Raw genomic sequence first — 25,842 nt, forward strand, 5'->3', positions numbered from 1 at the left:
ATAATAACTTTCATCTCCAGACCCCCTACAAGTTAGTGCCTCTTACACATGCTTGTAAGCCCCCCTGAATTCAAAATACACTCCACCACCCTGTTGGATAGTGCTTGGATTTTTAACCCAAAAAAGAATACAACCCCTGGTGATGAGAAAACAACTCTCGCTAAGTTCTCTGTCAGGTGTCTACAGTTGTAATCTGGTTCAACCTCATTGGACCATCTAATAATTGCATTGATACCAAATTTATCATGCACGAAAAACAAAGTAAATATATTGCAGACTGATTTGTCTCAATTTAATTGATGTATCATAGGACCCACTCTCACCTACCTACAGTGTACATGTATAGACGGTATTGATAGCAAAGGAAATTTTTGCATTACAGTTACCTATTACTTACAAATACTCAAACTCACTCTTGATATTTATTAATTAATTGTTATTGACTTACTTTGAGAACTAAAGCTATAAACTATTTGTTAGACTCAAGTTAATGCAGAATATATTATTTTTGGACAATTAAAACAATAATATTATCATTATTATGATAATTATAAAATAATATTTTCAAGTATAGGGTCATCTTTGCTTACATTATTGTTTACCATTGCCTCATTGGCATCATACCATAGGATTTTGCATATAAAAGGCATCATGATAAATAGGCCTGAATTAACTGCAAACAGTTATAAAGAGCTTGTGAAACCTAGTACAGTAATTGGTGACATTCTTAGCATTTTGGGTGTCATATAAGGTGCTTGCGATACTTAATAAAGTAATTCATATTGGTGAAATATTTAGCTCTTTGGATGTAATACTGAAGGCGATATGTTAAAATTCCTTGACATGTGATGTGAGCTGATGCTCTACAGTGACGTATAGCGACACTCAAAAATCAATAAATTAATCAATATTTATAATACAAATATACATCTTCAAAAAATAAATTAACACCATGCGAGGCACTGACAGTTCATCTCCAGCAACACATTATACTAAATATATTAACCTCTTTTTATGACTGAACATCGCTATTCCTGATTCAACTGTTAGTACCTGTATTTGTGCTATTTATATCATCCATTTCCTCCAATGGAGAGCAAAATGTCTGACTCAAAATGCAGGTATAAGAAAAGTCTGTTTGGAATTGCATCTTGCTAATTAAAAGAGTTATTGCATTGAGATCACAAAAGGTGCCATTTCTAATTCGACTTATGTTTAGTATCATTGATATACTAATAATTATTTATACAACATTGCAAAGCAGCCTGTTTGTCACCAGTGAAAATAAAATCTTACAGAAATGGTATTTTGACAAGCTGCATGAAGACTAGGTCTTGACAAGCTTCTCACTTTAATTCAGCCATCATTGCAGTGAAATCTGATAATCTTTGATAATCGGGATCTGAAGGAACAGTGTTCATATACTCCTCATCCTCACAAAGCACGTTAGATCCAGCAATCAACAGTTTGCATGGAAGGCCATCTGCAAATTTGGAGTAATGTTCCACAAGAGATGTGACGTCAGGCAACACTCTGTCAAAACCCTGTTGACAAGACAGTGACATTTTAATTTACAAATTGAATGAAAGTGAACTTCTAACTAATATGAGTGGAACAATGTTAATACCACCACCTTTGAGGCCCTAAATATTAGGGGGTTTTCGGGATAACTTAAGGTAATGTCATGACAGATCTACACTGTATGATTATCACAACAGATGATAAATAATTGCACACAACATAGGGATACGTGGTCCAAAAAACCCTACCTGTATCATGACACCATCTTTGACTTTAACAATCAAAAAGTTTCCAAAGCCACTGGGTTTGGCCTCCCAAGGAACCCGCATGGTCAAGGCATAGCAACCAGGTTTACTTTGACTGTCTCGCACAAAAAATGATCCCTCTTCTGATTTCTCTAACATCTCAGTGACAAACTCCCTAAAAGAAAAAAAAACACCATGTCATAATGGGATATTATTGCTGCTGCCAATGATGATAATAAGACTATCAATAACATATTAATAAAATGGAAGATTCCTTGCTAACTGATGACCAAAAAAATGATAACAGTGTTGCACCTCTCTTATTCAACAACCAATCTAAGGCAAAGTTGGTATGTTGCATCATTTTTCAGTCATACTCATGTTCCATACCTTTGAGAAGGATTATATGGTAACTAAGCATACAACGACAGACATATTCTGTTAATATGCAGTCTGTGGAAATTTGAGAAGAATTGACCAAAACAACCAACAGCATTTAATTAGACAAAGTAGAGCATTAAAGTTACAAACCTGGGTATTCCAGCCATGTACCAATTTTCATCTTCATGACTGTTACGCTTTGAGACGGCCTCATGTTTACTGCTCCCTGCAAACTCATTATTTGCCGCTAGCATATTTGGGTCCGAGGCAGACTTAGCTAGTGGCGACATCCTGACACCCTGCTTGGCAGTCACGCCATTGGATATCTTAATATTATCACTGCTGGACAGTGGAGGTGTATAAGACTGTTCTCGTGCAGGTTTGGCAGGTTGCTCCTTATCAGGTGGAATGTAAAATTTTTGTTCTGCCGGTTTTTGTGATGTACTTTGCACTGAATCAGCAGGTGCACCGATTTTCCTTTCTGCCACTGGACTACCATCAGTGACTGCATCTGAAGGACTTGACTTCTTTTCAGCTACCTTCTGGCCACCGCCATCCTGCAGAATATTTGACCTACGGACCTCAGGAGGGGTATGGGCTTTACCAAATGACCTCCGTCTTCCAAGTGGTGATGCTTGAGAAGAGGAAGTGGTGGCTTCCACTGCTGCTGTTGCGGGTGTGGCTTGTTTCCTTGGTGTCAATGGACTTTTATGTGGTGACTTCTCCTGTTCCTTTTTTAACCTTGCCTGAATTGCATGCTGAGAGTGCTCATGACCCTGCTGGGCCTCAAGCCTTGCCTGGAAAGTGAATGACGCAACTGTGAATAAATCATGTTAGCATAGCGGTAGTCCACTTGTAACAAAATTTATTGTTACTTACAACTTAATTTAAAATTTACTGCTGCAGCATTTTTAGTTTAATATTAATTATTATTGGGGAGTAGCTTTGGTGCAGTGGTGAGAGAGCTCACCTCCCACAAATCTCGCCTGGGTTCAACTCCAGCCTGGTGTCATATACAGGTGTATGAGTCAAGTTTGTTGTTCAAAATAATGTTCTCGCCTTACTGTGAGGGTTTTTCTCTGGGTTCTCCGGTTTTCCTCCCTCCTGAAAAACCAACATTTCCAACTTCTAATTCGATCAGGATAGAGGAGCCACATGAAATCTTCTAGGGCTGATGTGGCATTCCTCTCTAAATATCTAAATTCTTTTCTTATTTAAATATTATAATTTAAAGAAGATATAGTTTTGGTGTCACCTTGTTGCCATCATTAAATGCAGATTTAAGACTTTAATCTGCATTTGATAATGGTGACAAGATGATTCCGAAATGTCATGTTCTAGGGTTTATTTTTCTTTTAAAAATATAATTTAAACTTTTCAAAGTTTGGGACATCCCATTTTTGAGCCACTTGATACATACCCATCGCCTTCCTTGCACAATTTGTTTATCAGAGGCTTCTGTCTTGAATTGTTCCAATTTAAGTTCTGTTCCTTTTGGGAACTTTGATTCTGCAAATGCCACTTGAAATGCTTTCCCAACCAAAGCTGTAAGGTTCTGAACCTGTTGTTCAGATAAAACATCATGTCACTGTAACATTCACCTTGTTTACCTCAATCACTAGACAAGTACTTCTCATGCATGACTCAATCATAAATTAAAGTGAAATCATAGAGGACTATACTGTCAATTAAAGCTGTATGCTGACTAAAAGGACTTTTCTATTCATGAATGAGAGGACATAACTGTGAGGGTTGAGGGTCTTAACAAAAAGCAAAGTCAGCGCATTATGGTTAGACTTGAACTGTGTTCATTTCAACACACCACTATACCACCACACCACATGCACTTTTATTATTTGTTTTATTTTGCACCACACACACAATAGGGATAGAGTAAAAAGAAGCAGGAGTAGAAGTAGAAGGGACTGGTCACCTCTTCTCAACAAGGTACATGTATGAAGACATGGCCTTCTTATTGCCAAAGAAATCGTTATTCATGATGTTACTTATTTGAGGTACCTTTCTTATCTACATATCAGTGAGTTTTTCTTACCTGCCTTGTATACTTAGACAAGAAGACATGGCAGTGAATAGCTGTCCCCAGCGGAGAGGGAATGTGAGACATGTAAGCAAACAGTCTAAACTCTGGGTCACAAGTCGCAAAAGAAATTCTCTGCAGTGGATGGGCCATTCTAACACGCTATCAATGAAACAATAACAAGGACAGTTACAACTGATATTTATTTTCACAATAAACTGTCAGCATGCTGTTGTGCTCGGTAGTCCCGAGTTCAATTCTTGGTCATGCTTGTAAATACAGTAGCCAACTGGTCTGCCTCCTGCCAGTTGGGATTCTTAACCAAATTATGTTCATTTATGTTGTTAGTATTTGTTTTCATCATTTGTTTCCATGGGCCCTGAAAACCCGATTGGAGGAATGGTCAAAACTTTAAAGTATTTAATTCTTTTATTTAATTTTAACTCATAACAATCCCCTCTACTAAACTACAGAGATACAAAAACCTCTGTCAGAACCATATAATTTCCCCACCCCAATTATCAAACTTAAGAGAACAAATGATGTACAAGCTAGACTAAATAAGAACAAAAAAATTAATTACCTGGCCATCAGGAGATATAACCTTAATTCCATCAGTTGAGATTAGAATAGCGACACCAACACCTCTCTGAGCATACTGAAAATTATAGATGTCAACTTAATAATAATGCTGCAAGTATTAAATTGTAATGTACCTGAGATGATGTACCTTGCATATTATGTGAGTATATGAGGTCTGAGAGTAACCAACATATCATAGGCCTTGTCATCATGTACCAGAAAATTATTAATACTAAGAAATAAATAAATTTGTGAGAAAAATGTCCATGGCAATGTGACAGTAGGTGAGAATTAAAAACAATCAGTAAATAAGAATACTTTACATTCTGATTATGTAGTTCCAGAAAATATCCATACCTCGACCAGGGAAGGGACCTCCCATCCTTCTGCAAATTCTAATTAAGCTTGGTACATTGTTTTAAATGTTTTGATCTTCAAGAAGCCCCAGATCCCCCAGGAGATTCCAATCCCTTCTGTGGGGTAGTGTGGATATTAATTTTCTGGAACTGCACATTATAAATTGACCTTGGGACTGAAAGTGTAATTCTGCCAGATGGTACAAGATGGAAAACATGACTCCTTCAAAAAGTGTTTTAATAATGAATGAATTAATGTGAGTCCTTTACTCTCAGTATACCTCATGTAGAATTCAAAGTACTGTAGGAGAAAAAATGTACAGTATTAATTAAGCAGTAAAAAAGACTCAACCTACCCGATATTCATTAAGTTTCTTTTTAACAAATCTTGTTCTTTCCTTGTGAGTTTTTAAAGTATTTTCATCTTCTCCACCAGTGCCAAGACTGACAGCAAATGTTCCTATATACTGTATAAAAAGATTATTAAAAACGAGATTAGAAGAGGTACGGTTGGGAAACCCAGACCAGTCTATGATGCCTTAATTTGACTGAAGATATCTTATACTGTTCAAACTTCATTTCTTGACTTATTTCCCCATCACAGCATCCCCAGAGGTTGGGGTTATTGCAAGCTATATAGCCACAGGTGCCCCAAGCGTCCTCTTGTACGCTAAATTATGAATGGGAAGATACAACAAAGAGAAAGTTGTTTATCATTCAGAAATGCAAAATGAAGAAGACCAGTTAGGAATGCCCCAGAAAACTGTTCTGTTGTTGTATTTTATTGCTGTTTGTGCACGCCTTGGTGCAGAAATCTTAAGAGCTTATAAAATTTATTCAGTGTCACAAATTTGTTTGACAGGCAATATCAATCGGTGTTTGGCGATATTGGGTTACATATTCTATATACACGCACACAAAAACTATACTTCTAACCTTATTACGACTCTCAAGAAAAACAATCTCGAACAATTACACTTTTACATCTAGTCTTAAGATGAAGTGTACGTGACAAATTCGTTACTCACGTACAAAATAGAGGAAATTTCTCCGGAGATCAATCACATGCCACAGAATCAGGACCTTGCATTTTCGCGCCCGATTAAAAGTGGACCTATTTGTTGCAGTTTAGCTGGAATGGTGTAAAATACTTCACATTTGGACAAAAAGATTGGTCATTTAGATAGGAAAATAGTTCAAAGTACAAAAATCCTACAGACTAAAAATTAAGACTTTATGAAAAATAAACATTGCCCAAGCTAGTTGTGCGCGTATAAACTTGATTTTTCTTGAAATTCCGTTTATTACTTAAAAGTAAAAAGACATAAAACTGTAATAATTCTGTAGATACCTGACAATTTTGCTTGGGTCCCAATAACTGAGGCTGGTTTTCTGCGGGAGCCAAGTCAACAAATCCCTGGGAGTCGAAGCCATCCGTTTGATCACACCGATCTGAAAACGTAAATTCGCCATTTGCATTTTCGTCCGCAAATGTCGAATCTGTGCTGATCTTCGAAGACCGATTTTCTTGCTTCTTGTTGTCAACTATCAAAACATCTTCTTTAGCTTTGTTTCTTCGCTTCTTGAACATTTCCTCGTGAAACTGGCCCTCTCTGCCGGTGTCTGTCCCGCTTCGAATCGATTGAGCCTTGTGGTCAGCAGTGTCAAATTTAAAATACTCAACCGGCAATGCCGTCACCGGAAGTAACGCATGTATTTTGATTTACTTTTTCCTGTTTGTTACTGACTCGTCCAGACAGTGCTTAAACTAACTGAGTCTACAATATAAAATGCCTTATATGGTGTAAATTATATTCCTCCCCATTAATAACCTGATGCAACAGGGAAGATTTAGCTTTTCCTCTTCGCACTGTACTTGGGCGTGATTGGCTAGCGCAGACTAAGGAGGGGAAGTCCCCAGGGATAAAAAAAAAAAGCAGGGAAAGGGGAGGAAATATTTTCTTGATTTCATCACGACTCTATCAAGGTGTAACAGCGGAGGCATCGAAAAACACTTTCTGGAAATTTCTAACCAATAGGGTTCATTAGCAAACCCACTGCGGTGAGTCTCGGAAACAATGGAGCCGCAGTTAATGTGTTATGCAGTAAACTACTTGATGCAACGTGCGGCGTGCGGTTAGAAGAAATCGAAAAGATTTGGCATAAACAGAAGAAAAGAGCGAAAACACGACCTTCTCCGCTACCTTCGAACCCAACAGTACGATGAGGGCTACCTTTAAAACAGGGAACATGAAATCAGAGAATGGGAATGGGAATGGGGAACGGGGAACGTGGAATCTTTAAAGTGGGAAATCTTTAAAAGCGGGAATCTTTAAAATGGGGAATCTTTAAAAGCGGGAATCTTTAAAATGGGGAATCTTTAAAAGCGGGAATCTTTAAAATGGGGAATCTTTAAAAACGGGAATTCCCGCTTTTAAAGTGTGTTCAGCGACTGGTGTAAAGCGACAAAATAAGATACCGGTATCATTGACTTACAGTCTAAAGTTCCTGTCTAAAGAAATGTATGTTTTTGGAAATGAATATTATGGAAAACTACATTCTGAAGGAAATGAATGGTTATTTCGATTTGGCTAGAAAGTTACTAAAATTTTGAAAAAAAAAAACTGAATAGACATGATTAGAAATGCTTGAATTTGATCAAAACTCGCGTGCATCATTGCATTAGGAACAATGTGCCCAAGAATAAAGATAAATTAGGGCCTGTTTTCAAGGACAGACGGTCATCCTAGCAAGCGGGTTACCCTAGCACTCACACATTTCCTCTTTTTTTCTTCGTCGTGTTTATAAGACAGCTAGGGTTACCCGGGTAAGCAGGTTATCTGCGTGCTAAAGTTACACTGGCTGGCGGGTTAACTTTTTCTCTTGTAAACACTCTCGGTAGGGTTAACCCGCCTACCCGAGTTAACTTTCTAATTGTTTCCAGACCCTTTGAGTGTAACCCCGCATTAAGTTGTCCCGGGTTGTAGCCTTGTAGGGCTTCCCTACCTGTGAAATTTTGCTTGTAAACCCGGCTATCTTTTGCCCTTGTAAGCAGGTCCTTAGTTGTCATTTATTGTCAAAAAAATATTTCTTTTGCGTAGTGGGGCTCATCATGTTTTCCTGATTTATCAAAAACAAAAACTTGAATTAATTTTCAACCGAATGTGACTCCCTCCAGTTCTACCCCCCCCCCCCCCCCGCACCCGAACGTGATCAGGTGAACAGTCCACCATCCCCTCCCCTTTCTTATTTCTGATGTCGTTTTCTGGTCGACCCAGTCCTTTTCAGTAAGACGTGCAATGATGCACAGATCTTGCAAACTTATGTAACCAAGATGGCGGCCGTCTCCGTGGTCTATGCAAGAAACATAACTACCAAAGCCCTGCAATTACGGCCGGCAGTAGCTATTACCAAGGTATGTGAATATAAAATTGAATGAACAGTGTTGTACTTGGAATAAAAACTTACTTTTCTTATCCCATGATCACAAAGGTACTCTATGTTAAGTTTCGTGGATGTTGTATGAATATTTTTTCAATAGACCGGTTAGGAATAGACAGTGTAGATCTTTGACATAACTTATTTCTTCGCCGATCAATGAGACAAAGTATCCAGCTGACTTCAGGTTTAATTAGACTGATGATTTTGTCTTTCCTTGACTGGTATTTTACTTGGCAAATTATATTATGTAATCTTTATAAATTATATGTGAAAAAAAAAATCTTAAAGCTTAAACTGTAGCTCATCTGAAGCTCACTTTATTCAAAGCTGAAACTTTGAAGATCGGTCATTGATATGGTCGAATGTTGCATATTTCAGTTAATCATGAGAGTTGCATTTTATGTTACTGCTGACTAAATGACACAGTGAATGGAACAGTGAATACAAATTATATATTTGAACCCCTCTGATGGATACCCTCTCATAAGTGAACAACTTTCCAACCAAGTAGACACTCATTTCACGTGTTATGGGTGTCTGCTCACAGAAGGTTTGACTGCATATGGTAATTAAATAAAAGTGTTCAAGTTCATGTAAGTACCATAAACCGTGACTGTGCTGTTCTTGTTTTACAGATTCCTGTGCGAGATGCAACATCTGCAAGTGAAAATCCTCGTAACAAAACATTCTCTGTGTACCGCTGGGTGAGTTTCTTGTAGTCTAGTTACCAAACTTGCCCACAAATAATTAAGCTGGAAATGAAGACACAGTATTCAGTAAAAAGTTTGAAAGGAGATGAAGGTATCATTTTTTTGTTTGTTTTTGCATTTTAGGATCCAGATAAGCCTGGTGATAAGCCCAGAATGCAAGAATATCAAGTTGATCTGAACAAGTATGTAACATCTTAAAGTTCTTAATTATTTTTTTAAACAAGAATGAGGTCTTTGGTCTCAGACCATGATCTTGCTGTATTGACGGCGAGGAATATGGTAACGTCAAGGTTTGAATGTTTGAAAATAAGTTGTTTGTTATATGGCTTTTTGCTTTGTTTTTACAGCCCATAATGGGCCCATGGGCTAATTCCTCCTCCAGGCATGCAAAATCATTGTTAGCCAGTCAATTTGCCTGGTGGTATGGAATACGGGAGAATTAGCCAATCAGAATGGTTATATTGCTACAAGAACAAGCCATATAGTCAAGTTCTATAGGAACCAAAGTCTCCTTTTTAATACTTCAATAATAGCTTCCCTAAAGAGCACAGGGATACTCACCAATCTCATAACTAATTAGTGTAAATTTAACAAATATTCATAACATATGATTTTGTAACATTTTGCAACTGCAGCATGTATGAGGGGAATAGAGATATTGAATATTGACATATTTTCTTTTGGAAAAAAGTCAAATTCAAAGATGTTGGTGTGACTGTAAGCTACACGTTGATTGTCGACTACAGCTTTTGTTAGATCTTGAAGAATTCTTGTTTTGTTAGATCTTGACAAGTTCTTTAAAATTGTAAAATGTAGTTTATATATTTTAATTAAGGGGGTCAACTCTATATGAGGATCAAGTTCTTCCCTGCTGGCCCCTTATTTGCATGTAGATATTTATATATTTTTGATGCAAATAAAGTTGTTATAAATTAAATATTAAATGTGTCAATTAAAGTGCGTTGTGATCTGTTTCTTTTCAGATGTGGTCCAATGGTTCTTGATGCATTAATCAAGATAAAAAATGAAATAGATCCAACTCTGACCTTTAGACGCTCTTGCAGGGAAGGTACTGATAATACACTATAATATTTAAAAGTGTTAATAAATGTTATGTATCTGATGGAGTACATCTTGTCATGTATTTTCCTTATTCTATTGCATGTTCTTTAAGCTTTTCACACTAGTCTTAATGTCTTTTTTTTCTGTTCGCATCTCCAGGAATTTGTGGCTCATGTGCCATGAACATTGGAGGGATAAATACTTTGGCCTGTATAAGGTAAGTACAGTAATGATAATAATTTTATTACTAATTTAGTAGGTTAAAACTGAGAATAGACAGATACCTTGTAATAAATGTACAATTACCTGCAAAGTCCAGTATTAAGCTCTGGGCTTATACACGTCATGAGGGGTTCAGTAACTTTGGGTGGGTGGTGACCAGAATTTACAGTATGGCCAGAGTGATACTCCCACATTACTGTTAAGCTCACAATTTACCGCGGTTACTCTTTATCTTAAGAGAATGATTTAATTGGAGAATTTGTCTTTCAGTCGAATCAATCCAGATGTTGGAAAGAAAGCAAAGATATACCCACTACCACACATGTATGTGGTGAAGGACCTTGTTCCAGTAAGTTGGAAATTGTTCAATAGTTATATCCATTCATATAACTCAAGTCTATTTCCCCATAGTCCCTTCTAAAGCTAACCTCCAAGAGCATCCAGTTTTTTTTCTACCCTTTCACGTGTGAAACAAAAGCTGAAAAAACTGGATGTTCTTGCAGGTTATTCTAAGGCTTGTTATTTTCAAGTTCCTGTTAAGGGAACAGCTTTAAGATATATGTTTGTTGTAGCTAAATTTAAAAGCCTGGTAGGTTCACATTCAAAGGGGCACTCAAAGAATGGAATTATACACTGTAAGTAGCCTACGTGTAGCCGTACCCACGCCCTGAGGAAACACAGGAGGGAGGGAACGACATTCCCTTCCTCCTGTTTTTCCTCGGGGGGGGGGGGGGGGGGTACGGGTACACGTAGGCTAACTGTAAGGGGTATGTGAGGGGGTAGCTGAACAAGTCAATTGTACAGAGAAAGGGGGTAGAAGTGACAGCATTATTTAAACATAGGCACGCAAGGCGTGCAAGAGTTATTTTTTTCTGTGAAGCTTTGGAGATAGAAACATTCATGGTACAGTAATGATTTGGTTAATTTGACAAGTTTTTTTGGTTGCGATGTTACATCGGTCATGGTAAGATAGCTAAATAGTAAGCCATAAAATGTTTGACTGAACAAACTACAGTAATCTGACACGTTTCCAGATTAATGTAGATACCATCTTATTTTCTAACAGGCAATTTGATTTGCTCTTTGATACAACCCGCACTGTGATTGGTGTGACACGCACACATGCATAACTCCCTCGCTCACCGATCACATAACCCTTCCAAACCCCAAGAGAAATTTTTGCTCAAAAATACTCAAGTTAATTTAGAGACTTTTTCGCATTTTATACAAGTCGTAAGTTTACCTTTTTACACAGCGCAACACAACACAACACAACTTCACCGAAACTAGAAAGAAAGAGAAAAAAAACCTCTGACACGTTGAAAGTCTGATTTAATTAAATGCACTTTAACTTGGTGCCACGCAGTCTTCAAAGAACATTTGAACAGTTTTCATACTTTTTACCTTTAAAAATATCGGACTGAAATGAATGTCATCAAATAAAACTATTAAACTGCTACTGCAGAGACGTAAAAACCGTCCAGAAACGAAACCTTCTTTTTTGTTTAATATCCTGGAAACAATAGCCGATAACTTGTGAGCTCTAATTGAATTTACTCCTATATAAAAAACAAAAGTGTTAAGTTACCATTTGTTACTAAAGATAGCAAACATCTCGTGGGAAAGAGTGGTGACGATTCGTCAGCTCTAATTGAATTTACTCCCTTGTGTAAAACAAGAGTGTCAAATTACACTTTGTAACTAAAAACAAAAATGTCTCGTTATATTTGCATGCAACAAGAACAAAGCAATTGCTACCCGCACTTAATATTGTAAACGTGAGAACTGTTTCAAATCTAAAGTTTCGTCCCCTCTAAAACATGTCCTAAGAACTAGACGCGACGATTCGTGACCTCTAATTGAATTTATTCCTTGTGAAAAACAAAAGTATCAAATTACCTTTGTAACTAAAAATAAAAATATCTCGTTGCATTTGCATACTACTAACTCACGAACTGTTCCAAACCTCAAGGCTCATCTCGTTCATTTAACTAAAATCCTCGGCCTAACCAACAGAAAATGTCGAAGTAAACCCAGTATATGAATACTTCCTCCTCTTTTATGGAAGAATAAATATGGTCGTTCTGAACTCTATCGGGATCAAATCTTCACGCATACCATTTACCTTTACAACAAGAAATTTGATTGGCTGTTTATAGTAGATCCAATCTGATTGGTGTGACATACATACATCTCTCACTCACTCACTCACTCACTCACCCATTGACCCGTCCATAACATACCCGACGCGCCGACTAAGAGGTATTTTTTTTTACAAAAAAATAACTCAAAAATTAAATGAAACTTTCTCTTTTTAGGATATGAATAATTTCTATGAGCAGTATAAGTCAATTGAACCTTACCTAAAGAAGAAGACAGAGGTTGAATATGGAAAGGAACAATACTTACAGTCCATTGAGGACAGGAAGAAGTTGGTGAGCAAAATAAGACACGTTTACAGGCATTCTATAGGCTTGTTATTCCATGCACTCCTAAATATATGGCATATTTTAGAGAAATATTTAACACCTATTTTGTGCAGATAGTTATTTTTTGAGTAGCACTCTGAATTATTTTGCCATTGTTGTTGTCGTAGGATGGGTTGTACGAGTGTATCCTGTGTGCATGTTGTAGCACTGCCTGCCCTAGTTACTGGTGGAATGGAGACAAGTATCTAGGACCAGCTGTTCTAATGCAGGCCTACCGCTGGATGATTGACTCACGGGTTAGTTAATGAATCTGGCACATTTAAGAATGAGGACAACCCGCTCATTTGTACAGCATTATGCAAACATGAGAGCACTGGGCTACCTAAGATGTGATCATCACTAACAGTATTTTGCTATTGGTATTGCTTCCTGGCAGGAGTAATGGCTAAGTGTTTTCTTTTTTGTTTGCACATGTTTGAGGATGATTTGTAGGGGGCTCTGGTGGAAGAGAGTTGGGGGGTGGGTGGCATTAAGTAGAGAGCAAGCCTGAATGTGAGCAATTTTTCATAAGAGTGACTTGAAATCAGAGCTAACCAACGTATTAGTTACGTATTAATTTAAATTTGCCCAAAAATTATTAATGTGGGCTTTACTTAGCACTTGCATGAATATTGGGGTTTAACGTGACAAAATCATTTCTTGTTAATGGCTTTTAATAATTATTTGAACACCATTTCAGGATGACTACACTGAAGAAAGGTTGGCCAAACTGGATTCTGATCCATTCAAAGTGTACAGGTGTCACACCATTATGAACTGCACAAAGACTTGTCCCAAGGTAGGTCACTCGTATCCACCTCTAGAATGCAATGTACAAATTGCATTCAGGTTTAATGTGTTCATGTCACTTGACAAACAAACCCTGTTTTGGGGGCCTCAGCACAGAATGTAAGAGAAGAGAAATCAAGTTTTCAGTGCAGGTACCCTCATTATGTGCATCTACATGTACAGTGTAGGTTGTCGAGCAAGGCAAAATGTAATGCAAAGACAGATACCATGGTAAAACTAGAGACTTAAGAGTTCTCATTTTCACAACACCAAAAAGGTGGATTCTTCATATGGACAATCAAGTCCTATCACAGGCTTGTGGGATGGACAAGATTGAATCGGGTGTTAGGCAAAAAGATAATTTTTAAAGGATGCTCATACACACACACAAAAAAACAAGTTTGACCAATATTTAGCTCTTATTAACCGAGCTGGAGGTCTGTATGGGAGAATCTTGACCGAGGTCGTGAGTACAGACCGAACGCAGTGAGGTCTGTACACACAACCGAGGTCAAGATTCTCCCATACAGACCGACTTAGCTCGGTTAATAAGATGTTTATTATATGGCAAAGAAGAAAACTTTAATTCGTTTAATGTAACTGGTTTGCCGACAGTTTGCTTGCGAACGACGATGAGCTTTACTTAAACATGCCAAAATTTGCTCGTTCTCTTTACTTGTTTGTTTTGTCATCACGCTTTTAGGCAGTGCCATAAATGATTAAGAAGAAAATAAAAGAAAATGGTGAACATTTTTGTATTTTAGTTTGCTACTTTGTCAACGCAAAATGAAACCGGTCTAGCTAGATGCCGGTCTAGATGGGAAAATCTAGACTGCGGTCAATATCGATTTCAGCTAATCATATTCATGAATTCGGTAGTTCCCAGTCTTTGTGAGACACAGCCATATAATAATCAGCCTTATTATATAGCTACATGTAGCTCTGTGAGCAGGCAAGATGAACCAAATCCTGCAATGTGATTGGCTACCCAAGCAGGCAAGATTGCACTATCTTGCCCGCTTGGGATTACCTGCTGTGTCCTGCAAGAAAATAGTGTTCTTTTTCCACATAATAAATCTTTTTGACCCAGCTAGTTCTGTCAAGATGGCTGATCAATAACCTAATGCACAAAAAATTATATATTTTTAGTTGAATAATTGTCGTGTTTTTCTTCCAAGGGACTGAATCCAGGGAAAGCCATTGGTGAAATAAAGAAGATGTTAGCTACATACCAGAGTAAACAGGCTGCTTCAGGTTAAATCAAAATCATGTTCTTTCCTCTAAGTTAGTGGTGTAATATTGCTCAAGAAACTGTCTCACTTTCAAGCTGGTCTTCAAATGTTGCAACAGATTAAACCTTCAAAAAATTCGTGGTAGTTGGATGTTTGGATTTTTTGGCAGCTTTGAATTCTTGTAAATTTATGTATGAAATTTTATGGAGGGATCAAAATTAATGTAACTTAATTTAAGGCAAATACTATGCTTCAGAGGTGAAAACAGCGTGTGAAAGTATGAAAACCTTAAATTTTTACATGTCACTAACTTTGTTTCAAACTTTTGATGAAATGCCAAGCTGCAAAGCTACATTCTTTTCTTTATAATGTTTTATTTTAAAAATGTTGATATGCAACAAGGAAAAGTTGGTGTCACTAGTTATCTACAGATAAGATCGCTGTATTGTAAGGTATTAGTAGTGTAATTGATCATAGCTCAAGATCGCACCATGTACCATGAGATCTTGAACCACAAAAATTAAATGATACCGTGATTTCCAAGGAGAAGCATGTACATTGTAGGGTAACCCCAACCAAACGTCAAACTTGAAAACTAACAGATAACAGGTGTTAAAATGTCTAAGCTCTGCCTATTGCGAGTTTTCAGTATGCTACTTTTTTAAAAAATACTGTTTTTCAGTAGTTTTAACGCAGATTAAAAGACATCAACATTGTACCTTTGTTTTGTGTTTTAATAAATTCTTTAAACCATTGGTCTGTATTTTGTACTTACATGTACATTTATCAGCTTATCCAATTTAATAATAACTGCACATCACATTACTTGTGATGCACATCTCTTGTATTCTGTCTCATTCATGTACAATTCAATGAATTGAAAACTTGGGCTCTGCACTCAGTTTGCTTTTGTTGCTGATTGCAGTCCATGCTCAGCTCTCTTTTTGCCTCAAAAAGCCTGTGAAGGAGGCAGCTTTTGATACTCTTTATGTCTCGTTGCTAGCTTTTTTCCCATGAATTAGTGTTGGTGAATAATAAACAGGCAAACCCTTAAGTTGTAGCATACCAGACAATTTTTTTTTATCCATCATTAATCTCCTCAGAACTTTATCTAGCTCTCTGCACGCACTGCAGGCCTATGATGCTCCCTCATCATAGGCCTGCAGTGCGTGCAGAGAGCTAGATAATAAAGCTCTGAGGAGATAATTTTATAATGAATGAAAAAACACAACAAAACATGTCTTCATGCAAAAAGTTTTGAGAAATGTGTTTGAACCAGGGGCACTTAAACAATCAGACATTTTAATTCCAAACAATGTTGGATGTAAAATGATCGATCATTTAGCTGGCAAGAATTAACTCTAGTCCTTGTTTAGATTTAAAATAAGTTCTGGACATTAACAACATCACTGTACACAAAAAACTTCACCGTCCACCATTTCTCTACAGTCAAGTTCACGGTCAAAACAAGCTGACCATAATTTGTTGACTTTGCAAGTGTATGTGTGCAGCCATTATAACAGCAGATATTTCCAGTCTCCGTGACAGCAAGAAACTCCCAGTGAATTAAGGGTTAAGATGTGCGAAGAAGCCTTCCTGAATGCAGTTTCATGTGCAACATGTTTAGTAGAAGCTCCACAAAACAATACGCATTTGTCCCAGACATTTCAACTTCTTGGTGCCAACCAAAAGGATTGCATCCTTTGGGAATGAGATTCCAGGTAGACTGACTTTAAATCAACAGAATCCCAGTCAGTCAGCAGTTACTGAACATGAACTTTCTTTCTCCCTGACAGAACTGATCTTCTGGAAGCCACTCTATCCCAAGCTGCAAAATAATATTATGACTGAAAAAATTGTTGAAAACTAAGGAAACTACATGACTGTACACTCTATCTGATGCACCTGCAGGGAATCACAGTAGTTGTATTCCATGAAATATCCAGTCCAAGATGATGAATACAACTACTATGATTCCCTGCATACATGTCTCACAAAGGGAATTGGCCATTAAATTCATTAATGATTGGAAACAAAAACATTATTATTTAAGAAGGAATCCACCAGAAGTTTGAGTAACAAGTGGACAAAAACTTAGTACCAAGATTATTTGCATCATATTGCAAACTTCAGTATGACTGTTTTAAATATCTTCTCAAAAGAAATCATTGCTAACAACACTAACTGTCGAAGACAAATTTTGAAGTTCATATGAAACACTTGAAAGTAGGTGTGAAATGACACTGATCATGAAATTTTACCTGTGTTTGCTCCATAATTTCTCTCAACTTTGAAGTGTAGTTTCTCAAGTTTCCATGGGAAATTGTTTTTGGTGTTATTTCAGGCAACTATTTATATATTTAGCTTTCAGGAAAAGCATACAGGATTTTATTATACTTAATATTATTTTGGCACAAGATATTTTTGTCCACTAAAAACTGAACATGCTTGATGTCCTATTGAATTTCGTCTTAAACAACCGTGTTGCAATTCACAATGTTGGGACTCAATAAATGTTCAATACTTGTTGGGCAGATGCTCTAGTGCTTTGCAAGGGTATTTGCATAGGTCAGCCTTGTGAGCCGAGCATTAACAGTTATTTAAACTTTATGCCAGTACGACGAAATGGCTTTCCACCATAACAACATTTGCACACATTACTAGCAGGAGTTTTGTTTAGCTTACAATGCCATAGTCCGAGTGACCATTGATGTCTCATACTTGCTATACATGCAACAACACACACTGCAAATACAACGTTGTGATTTTAACATTTATATTTATTTCCATTCACTGTAGGTTCCTTCTACGATAATCTGCAAGAAAAAGAACTTAAATTAAGAACAGTCCCACTTGCTAGCATTCCTTTAGCTACATTAGGTTGAACTTTACAATTCCTGAATGCACAATTTTAGGGTGGTTCAAAACAGTTTCCAACACTTAGATTTGGATGGGTCATTATAACCACTCTTTATTACTTGATGCTACAATCATGGTATGAAAAAACTGCCCAATCATTGGTGAACTAGTCAGCATCATTTTCATGGCAATAGGTTACCATAGCAACAGTATGACCTCCTAGAATCACCCTTAATTACAGCTTTAGCGGCCACCTTCAATTTTGGAAAATTTAAGGTGGCTCTGAACCCCATGTACAGAATTTTTTAAACTTTGCCAAAAGTTGTGTCTTATCATACATATCAAAAGTTGATAATATAAAAAAGTTTCACCGAGCTGTTTTTGAATTATAAGCCCCTAAAGCTGTAATTAAGGGTGTTTTTAGGAGGTCATACTGTTGCTATGGTAACCTGTTGTGTCACAAAAATGATGACAATGTGTTCACCAATGCTTGGACAGTTTTTTGATACCATGATTGTAGCATCAAGTGATAAAGAGTGGTTATAACAACCCATCCAAATATAAGAGATGGAAACTGTTTTGAGCCACCTTAAACATCCTCCCAATTTGTAATACAACAGCTTGAAATCAAAATCTAATTTGTTGTCAGTTGTTGAAGTGTACATGTATGCACTTTATCATCCAAAAAGAATATCTCGTAGCAGCTATACTTACCACATTACATCACTCTAACGGCCAAGTGACCACACAGGGTCAGGGGATGCTGTCACCCTACCCCTCTCCAAGGTTACAGTGAGGATGAAAAATCTATACTTGATTAGAAATCAGATAGTAACCATCTTTGCTCTGAAAATGGAATAGAATCACAAACTGGATTGCGCAGCTCAGCTAGCTGTGTTAAAACATTATTGGAATAAGATAGGGAAGCCTCCAAAATTTTCACACACACATAGCATGTTGCAGCTGCACCTAGAACAACAATAATTAATAGTTATAATTATACCTATAGCTTAAGTAAATAAAATATAACATTTCAGCTCTATACCCACATATTCAGGATTATATAGCTATACGGATCTATGGCTCTACGGCTCTATGGCTCTACGGCCTTACATGTGACTGTTTGTGTTTGAAACTTGCATAAATAGTTACAGTAATATTAATAAAATTAAAGCGTATGGCCGTAAAACACTACAAAAACTTCTACTGACATTTCAGTGTCGAAATTTGCACCAGGTACATGTATATTGTAATAAAGTCAGTAGTGAATCTTATTAATACACAATCAAGTTCTTTACCTGTTTTCCCAGCAGTGAACATTTAACTCATGCAACCTCCCTTCCACTGACATTACATGATAAGACCAAGGATTAGCCTGTTTGAAATACAGTTGAAAAAACCAATTAACTTATGCAGCAATGGAGATAAACATCACACTAACACACAGACATCTTTACCTTTTCTTCACTTTGTAAAATAGTAACTTGATTATTTGGGATTTGAAGATGTTGCAGAGTTGTGTTGTAGACTGATGTTTGTCTATAATGTACATTTAGTGCTTCAACTGTTACAAACTGGACTTATCACAACCACAACAAATGAACGTGATATCTAGTAGCCAAGGACTGCCAGTTTTTCATTCTAGTTTGTAGATAATATTTGGTTTTACATAGGGCTTTATCTACAAGCAGCATTTTGCGACTGCTTCTTAAAGGTTAACACTCATGCATTTCCTTTTCAACAATAAAAAAGCTTTTGTAGTGTACTTACAGTGTTCCTTGACTCACTCACTATTACCTCCCACCACTTCAAATTCTTACTTCACTCTGAAGGCATTCTGGGCACGCCATACCGTTCGGCATCCCCTCAGTAACCCACTGATACTCACAACTTTGCACTTCACCATTCGATGACACACAATCAGCACTGGACTCTTGACTTCCATCAGAGACTACTCATAACCCAGACAATTTGTTATTAAAGCATTCAGTACTCCTATTGCAGCCTATTCCAGGCTCTCAGATCAGGATAAACAGGTAAAATGGGCAGGTGTATAAAAGAAACCAGCATACAGAAACACTCTTGTTGGCAATTTATATTATTCCTTTTTTTTCTGACATCTTTCCTACAATCTGAGAGCCTGCAATGGACTGTTCATTTCTCACGGTCATGTGGTAGCACAAAGTCTGACTCTTGGTGCTGCGCTCTCATTACTTCAGGCATCATTCCGATCAAACCATCTCAATCACAGTTAGTCTTGTGCCAATCAATTTTCTACTTATTCTATTTCCAGTAGATCTTTAATTTAAAATGTTACATACTCTTCACTCTTACCACTTGGCGACACACATGAACACAATATTTACAAACTTTTATTGTTCTCTTCTTCTCTAAAGCTCAATCTCAGGTTAAGGATGGTAAATTCACACTAATTTAAAGGTAACTTGAATGTTTATAATGTATACTGCACCTATTTGTCAACATCGTGAGTTCTGTGGTTGCTATAACATGTAAATGTTGCAACTCATCACATAAAAATGCAAAAGGAGTTTGAGACAGTGTAATTGTCAGTCTCTAAGCTAATAACTTCAGTACTTGCTACAAGTCCTTTATTCAATCGATGTTCTTTTCCACAGTTCTCTACCAGCACCACTCTCTCTAAAAAATACCAGTTAGCAGTTCACTTTTCTTTTCACTGACTGTATAAATTATAAGGTCAACCTTCACTGCTTAAAATGCATTATCATTCTGTCAGAGTCATTAGACAGTTCAGTTCTCAAACTCTCTCTTCTCATACACTGCTTCATATAAATGTCCCTGAATCAAATCCACTTCAATGTTCTCCCCAAGTCCTTTCCTCCACTGACAACTTGAATGAAACTATGAATATTGAATATTCACTGTTGTTATTAGACCAAAGTACCTATTAATTCAGTCAAAGTTCCGATATTATCAAGACAGAACAGTCAGTACTACTGCTGGAAACAAGGACCATATTCCATTTCAATGACATCTCTTCCAATTGGCCGCACTTTGGCAATTGTTGGAAGGTTAACTACAGAGCACAAAGTATTGCTAACATAATAATACTGTGTTAATTTGCAAAAATAATTTTAAATCCTCTAGCCTGAGAAACAAAAATGTCACCATCGAAGAACTTCACTCAGTTCATGATTACCCCTTGGTATCAGGGGAGATTTGAGTTAAGAAATCTTATCCTCTTTAATTAATATCAATTTAGTGCAATTCTACCAAATCAGAGACACTACTAATAATAGACACTAAAATGTGATGGAACTTCGAAGTGATCTAGCTTTAGTAGATCTATGGACTTTTTGGTTTGATTCACAGAACTACATGTAGTAGATAAAAACACAAGGTACCCACAGAGAGAGTTGTTCAGATGTTACTAATAAAATGTCCACTCACTAACACACTGTAAACAGGGTCTTTCTCACTTCTAAGGCTACATAGCAATACTCCAAAACAAGACCTGGAGTTAGCGATGTCATTGTGTAGCAATGACTCATCCGGAGTTTCAAATTCAGTAGCCATTTTGTTTTCAAACAAAAAACCACCATCTAAAAGGTTTCTAAAATTTACAGTGAATGCTCTTATCCACAAACAGAGAGAAAATCCTACCCCGGATGTTCAACGGCGTCCTTGTCTGTTAGCCATCATGTTAGCAGCAGCACCTGATGGATTCCCCATGTTCATCATGCTCTGCATCATGGTGTTGTAAGCTGCCGACGCGTTGTACGGCAGATTTTGACGACTTGCATTACTCCATGAGCCCATTCCGTACATGTCAAATCCTATACCACCCCATCCCCCAGGGATGGAGTTTGGAGATGGCACAGGTTGCATGTCTGCTGGGGAGGGCATGTGCGTATTTTTTGCTGACTTTGGCTCAGCAAAGTTCACATTGAGCAGATTTGGTCCCAAGCGGTGATTCTGGGACTGCACTTTCTTAGCAACTTCTCCTGAAGCAAATGTAACAAATGAAATTCCACGCATAGGTTTTGGAATGTAAACATCAATCACTTCACCAAATTTGCTAAAATAATCCAGAAGATCTCCCTCAGATGTTGAATCAGGAAGACGCCCAACAAATAGCTTCTTTGGCATGAACTCTTGCTGAGAAAACAAGAACAATAACATTGGCAATAACTCAAATGATAACACTGTCTGCATAGCACTTCAGTATTTGACCTTACGTGATCAACAATTTAGTCTATGATAAAAAGAATTTTTATTATTGGCCTCCTGACTTGTTCAAAATTTGTACGTCTACATTTCAGTTAATACTGAGGTACACTGTTCATATTTACCTGAATTACATGTACTTTTTTCTTAAAAGTTGTTCAAATGAAAACAAGAAAAAAAGTGGTTCAACCAATAGTACTGAAAATGTAAACACAACAATAGAAAAATGATTTGTGCAATATTCGCTATATCCAAACAACAAATTTCTCCCTTTAGGTTAGTGTATGTGGCCCATTTTCTTAAGCAGTATTCTCATCTTAGAAGAGAATTAATTATCCTACAGCTTGCAAAAGTCAAGTTTTTTATTCTCATACATGTAACATACCTACTGTACTTGAATTTGAACAACACAGTAAGGAGAAAATAAATCATTTTCTTGTTTCTCACCTTACATCGTGGCAGTCTCACTTCACAAAGGCGGCCTTGAATGCGATGAACCTGAGACAACACTGTTTTAGCCACTTCTGGGTCCCTAAAATTAACAAACCCAAATCCTCTAGACTTGCTACTGCCATAATCCATTTTTACCTGCCAAGTAAAGAGAATCACACTAAGTTCATTAAACTTATAAATAATAAATAAACTGATTAAACAACAACAAAATAATGATAAATGATCGAAATTTGGCACAGCAAGTAAAAATCTTGGGATTGTAACTTTTTCCTCATCTGTTCAAACTTGCTCAACATCACACAGGGGTTTCAATAACATTTTCAGCTGGGAGGCAACTAGTTTTCGTGCATATAGGCAGGTAAAACTCTTTTAACTGGACTTTTTTTTATATGAAAAATGTTCCTCTGGATGGTCATACTTGTCCTCACAGCTGGTCAATTTACCCAGTGCGCAGCCCCTAATGAAACAGTCCCTGATCATGAGCATGCAAATGCTCAAAAAATTAACTACATGTACAAGTACAAATGAGCTAGTATGGTCTGTGTAATTACTGTAAATGTACCTCAGCCATAACCACTTCACCAAACTTTTGAAAATATTCCTTCATATCTTCTGCAGTGGCTTTCCAGGGAAGCCCCAAGACAATAAGGTCTCCTAGCCCATCCTCTGGAGAAGAGATCTTGGTCATTTTAGATTCTGGCTCTTTGACCGTGTTAGGCGACTCTTCTATTTTCCTTTTAGTAGTACCATCTGCAAGAATGGAAATAATGAACTGTTGTTTCCAAGAAAGTGGGTGACCTGAATCTATGTGGTTCAGTCACTTGGGAGATTCTTCAATGAGATGGGAGTTTGGTTTATTCAGACTGCTTCTCATAAAATCAGACATGTGGCCAAGAAAAACAATTAGCTGGCTCAGTTTGCTTTTCCAGTCCTTACACCTTAAAATTGCCCACATGTTTGTTTTCTAGTGACATTTTGATTATCTCTTCGAGTGCACCCCAAAAGATACTTTGACAGCGAAAAATAGTGGTGTTTCTTCAAGAACACCCTAATCGAAACCAAAATCTTTGATTTTATACCCCTATGTGAGACCATGTGAATCCCTGACATTTTCATATGGGAGTCCCCCCTACTCCCCCTCCACCACCCTCCCGGACTCTTCGCAGCAAAATCCCTGCAGAAACAGAAATTTCTAGTTAAGCTAAGTTCAGGTGACAAGCAAATATAAATATATAATTATTCTAAAAAAAAGCATAAACTGAGGTTTTGCTATCTCTCCGCCGTATCGCCACTGATATGAATGTAAATAACGTTTATAAGCTCGTCTATTACACAGACACAGCAAACTTACAAAACTGCCATTGTACCGTCGAATCATGCACTTACCATTTTTTTGCACCACAACATACAAATGGCAGCCCCATCCCTCATCAGCTGGCGGGCAGAGCATGTTGTCCAACAAGCGAATTCCTCGCCAGCTGTCTGTCTCGGGATTTTTATACCTTAATCCACAAGCCCCGGGAAATTGAGCTTGCAACGTCGAGAGCAAGATCGCTCCGTCCGACTCTGTGGGAAGTTCGATGGCTGGAAGCGACTCGTCTTCGGTGACTCGAACGTATTGAGCCATTTTAGGTTCTTCCGAAAGTAGCCTCTCGATGCTTAAGATCAGTTGTGAGTCGATTTTGCTGCCTGTTTACCCTCAATCCCAAAGAAAAAACTACATTTACGGACAAGTGCACCTCGACCACCAGCTGTACAAAAATGGCGACCTCGCTGCCTTTCCCAGAGTGCACCGCTTCTAATTTTGCAATCACGGCCATCCTTCCCCTCGTGGATGAGGTATGATTTGGTTCCACTTTTCGAAAAGGTCGGGGAACTATACCCCGATAGCGCCGAGGGGTGTAAGATCATCAGTTCAGTCGTATAATTCTTGTATTTGTTTTATTTTTAGTTTTGTAGTAGTTTATATACAAATTTTTCATTAATATTTAGCGTTTTCACAATTTACAGTCATTTGTATAATAACCCAAATTATAATCCATCAACTATTTTCGCTCGTGCGCGATTGGTCTAAACGCGTCACGTGACCAAATACTCCCCAGCTAAAACTGGGGAATATTCGAGGTTATTTTTTTCTCAAGCTTCTGAGCGGGCCGGAATCCTAAATCCTCGAATTTGATTGGCTAATCAAGCGCGCGTGACCGGTCCAGCTTTTTGCGATACGACCTAGATACGGCCCACCACAGGCGTCCCAAGCGCAAAATACCGTAGTTTATGCGACAGCTTGTGTATATAGAGAATTGTATTGGAAAATCACCGATCGTAACAAAAATTGTGTAAATAACTATCTCATTTGAAATAAAGTTTTCCTACCTCAAATGTGTCGCGTACTTGTCTCTTGTGCAGATTTTAAAGCCATTCTGACGCCGTTCAGTGAAGTTATTGGAAGCCATTGTTTCTCCTTCTAAAAGAATGGAACTTTCCATTCTTTTAGAAGAAGAGAGGCGGTTTCGAATAACTTCACCAAACGGCGATAGAAAAGTCTGATTTCAAGTGATCTTAGTGGCAGCGACTGACAGAAATTGTTTTTGTTGTAAGCTTAAAACTTCAAACTTCGCACCAAATTTCACACCACAAAAACAAATTTTGGAGATCTTAACTAGTGAAATCAATGCAACTAACATAAAGTAGTTCGAAAAAAATCTGTTCTTTAATACATCTTAGGCTTCTTCATTCATTCTATGGTAAAGATTTTACTCGCTTCGAGTAGAAACAACAAAGCACACAGATCGACAGACTGACGGAATTTAATACCACTAGAGTGCCACATGTCTCGTCTTCAAAACTTTCTCAGTGCTGCTTCGCAGAGAACTCCATCACAAATTTCTTCTTCTTTTCTTGAGGCAGTATATAAATAATATTTGGCTATAATCATGTAGAGGTTTAAGCCAAGATGACGAGCCAAGTTATCTGTCACGCCATATATTATTTCATTTTTATCGAGAGTGAGCCTATCTCCGTTTTTTGGAGCTCCACCAATTAGTAAAGAGAGACAAAAAAAGCCCGGCGAGCTTCAGAACAGGTAACAAAAAGATGGGTTAACTTTTGTCTTTCTCCACAGAGGTGACATTTATCATGTTCCTTGATTGAATCTCTAAAAAGTGTCGAATTTGTGGGTAGAATGTGATGAATTGTTTCGTACTGGAAAATGGTGAGTCTAGTGTCTTTTGTAACATTAAACGGAAGGCTATAAATGAGTTGTATTGTACGCTCCTTT

The 25,842-nt window shown here is 37.5% G+C and overlaps 3 protein-coding genes across 5 annotated transcripts; 1 reads left to right on the top strand and 2 right to left on the bottom strand.

Moving 5' to 3' along the window:
• Window positions 1–268: 268 nt before the first annotated feature.
• Window positions 269–7,060, bottom strand: LOC110063565 (uncharacterized). Its single transcript, XM_020770563.2, has 8 exons — window positions 6,475–7,060; window positions 5,480–5,590; window positions 4,769–4,843; window positions 4,201–4,347; window positions 3,568–3,708; window positions 2,298–2,944; window positions 1,770–1,941; window positions 269–1,544 (listed from the first exon to the last, which is right to left on the bottom strand). The coding sequence occupies exons 1-8, from the start codon at window positions 6,712–6,714 to the stop codon at window positions 1,347–1,349; spliced, it is 1,731 nt and encodes a 576-aa protein (XP_020626222.1). The 5' UTR covers window positions 6,715–7,060; the 3' UTR covers window positions 269–1,346.
• A 1,356-nt stretch (window positions 7,061–8,416) lies between these two features.
• Window positions 8,417–15,802, top strand: LOC110063734 (succinate dehydrogenase [ubiquinone] iron-sulfur subunit, mitochondrial-like). Its single transcript, XM_089282182.1, has 10 exons — window positions 8,417–8,538; window positions 9,200–9,268; window positions 9,398–9,456; window positions 10,258–10,343; window positions 10,496–10,553; window positions 10,829–10,907; window positions 12,877–12,993; window positions 13,155–13,283; window positions 13,727–13,825; window positions 14,994–15,802. The coding sequence occupies exons 1-10, from the start codon at window positions 8,458–8,460 to the stop codon at window positions 15,072–15,074; spliced, it is 858 nt and encodes a 285-aa protein (XP_089138308.1). The 5' UTR covers window positions 8,417–8,457; the 3' UTR covers window positions 15,075–15,802.
• Window positions 15,803–17,398: 1,596 nt separating this feature from the next.
• LOC110063620 (TAR DNA-binding protein 43-like) lies at window positions 17,399–24,369 on the bottom strand. 3 transcript variants are annotated; one of them, XR_016205356.1, is made up of 7 exons: window positions 23,952–24,369; window positions 23,128–23,315; window positions 22,560–22,700; window positions 21,549–22,043; window positions 19,205–19,281; window positions 18,621–18,752; window positions 17,399–17,863 (listed from the first exon to the last, which is right to left on the bottom strand). XR_016205356.1 is itself a non-coding variant. In XM_020770609.2 (4 exons), exons 1-4 carry the CDS (start codon window positions 24,190–24,192, stop codon window positions 21,558–21,560), a joined length of 1,056 nt encoding a protein of 351 aa, XP_020626268.1. In that variant the 5' UTR covers window positions 24,193–24,369; the 3' UTR covers window positions 20,257–21,557. The 3 variants fall into 3 exon arrangements, 1 of the variants encoding a protein (XP_020626268.1); XR_016205357.1 differs by lacking the exon at window positions 17,399–17,863 and having other exon boundaries at window positions 18,738–18,875; XM_020770609.2 differs by lacking the exons at window positions 17,399–17,863; window positions 18,621–18,752; window positions 19,205–19,281 and having other exon boundaries at window positions 20,257–22,043.
• Between the last annotated feature and the right edge of the window lie 1,473 nt (window positions 24,370–25,842).

Source organism: Orbicella faveolata, unplaced genomic scaffold, assembly GCF_042242905.1.
Source record: "Orbicella faveolata isolate gen_17 unplaced genomic scaffold, um_ofav_v1 contig_12, whole genome shotgun sequence".
Taxonomy (NCBI): Eukaryota; Metazoa; Cnidaria; class Anthozoa; order Scleractinia; family Merulinidae; genus Orbicella; species Orbicella faveolata.

Excerpts from the sequence above, each read along its gene's own strand:
- LOC110063620 (XM_020770609.2), bottom strand. The coding sequence starts at position 24,192 with ATGGCTCAATACGTTCGAGTCACCGAAGACGAGTCGCTTCCAGCCATC. Across the intron at positions 23,316-23,951 it reads TGTTGTGGTGCAAAAAAATG|ATGGTACTACTAAAAGGAAA; the intron begins GTAAGTGCATGA and ends CCATTCTTGCAG. Across the intron at positions 22,044-22,559 it reads TGAGACTGCCACGATGTAAG|CAAGAGTTCATGCCAAAGAA; the intron begins GTGAGAAACAAG and ends TTGTTTTCTCAG.
- LOC110063565 (XM_020770563.2), bottom strand. The coding sequence starts at position 6,714 with ATGTTCAAGAAGCGAAGAAACAAAGCTAAAGAAGATGTTTTGATAGTT. Across the intron at positions 4,844-5,479 it reads AGAAACTTAATGAATATCGG|TATGCTCAGAGAGGTGTTGG; the intron begins GTAGGTTGAGTC and ends TATAATTTTCAG. Across the intron at positions 1,545-1,769 it reads AAGATGGTGTCATGATACAG|GGTTTTGACAGAGTGTTGCC; the intron begins GTAGGGTTTTTT and ends TCTTGTCAACAG.
- LOC110063734 (XM_089282182.1), top strand. The coding sequence starts at position 8,458 with ATGGCGGCCGTCTCCGTGGTCTATGCAAGAAACATAACTACCAAAGCC. Across the intron at positions 9,269-9,397 it reads CATTCTCTGTGTACCGCTGG|GATCCAGATAAGCCTGGTGA; the intron begins GTGAGTTTCTTG and ends TTTGCATTTTAG. Across the intron at positions 10,344-10,495 it reads TAGACGCTCTTGCAGGGAAG|GAATTTGTGGCTCATGTGCC; the intron begins GTACTGATAATA and ends TCGCATCTCCAG.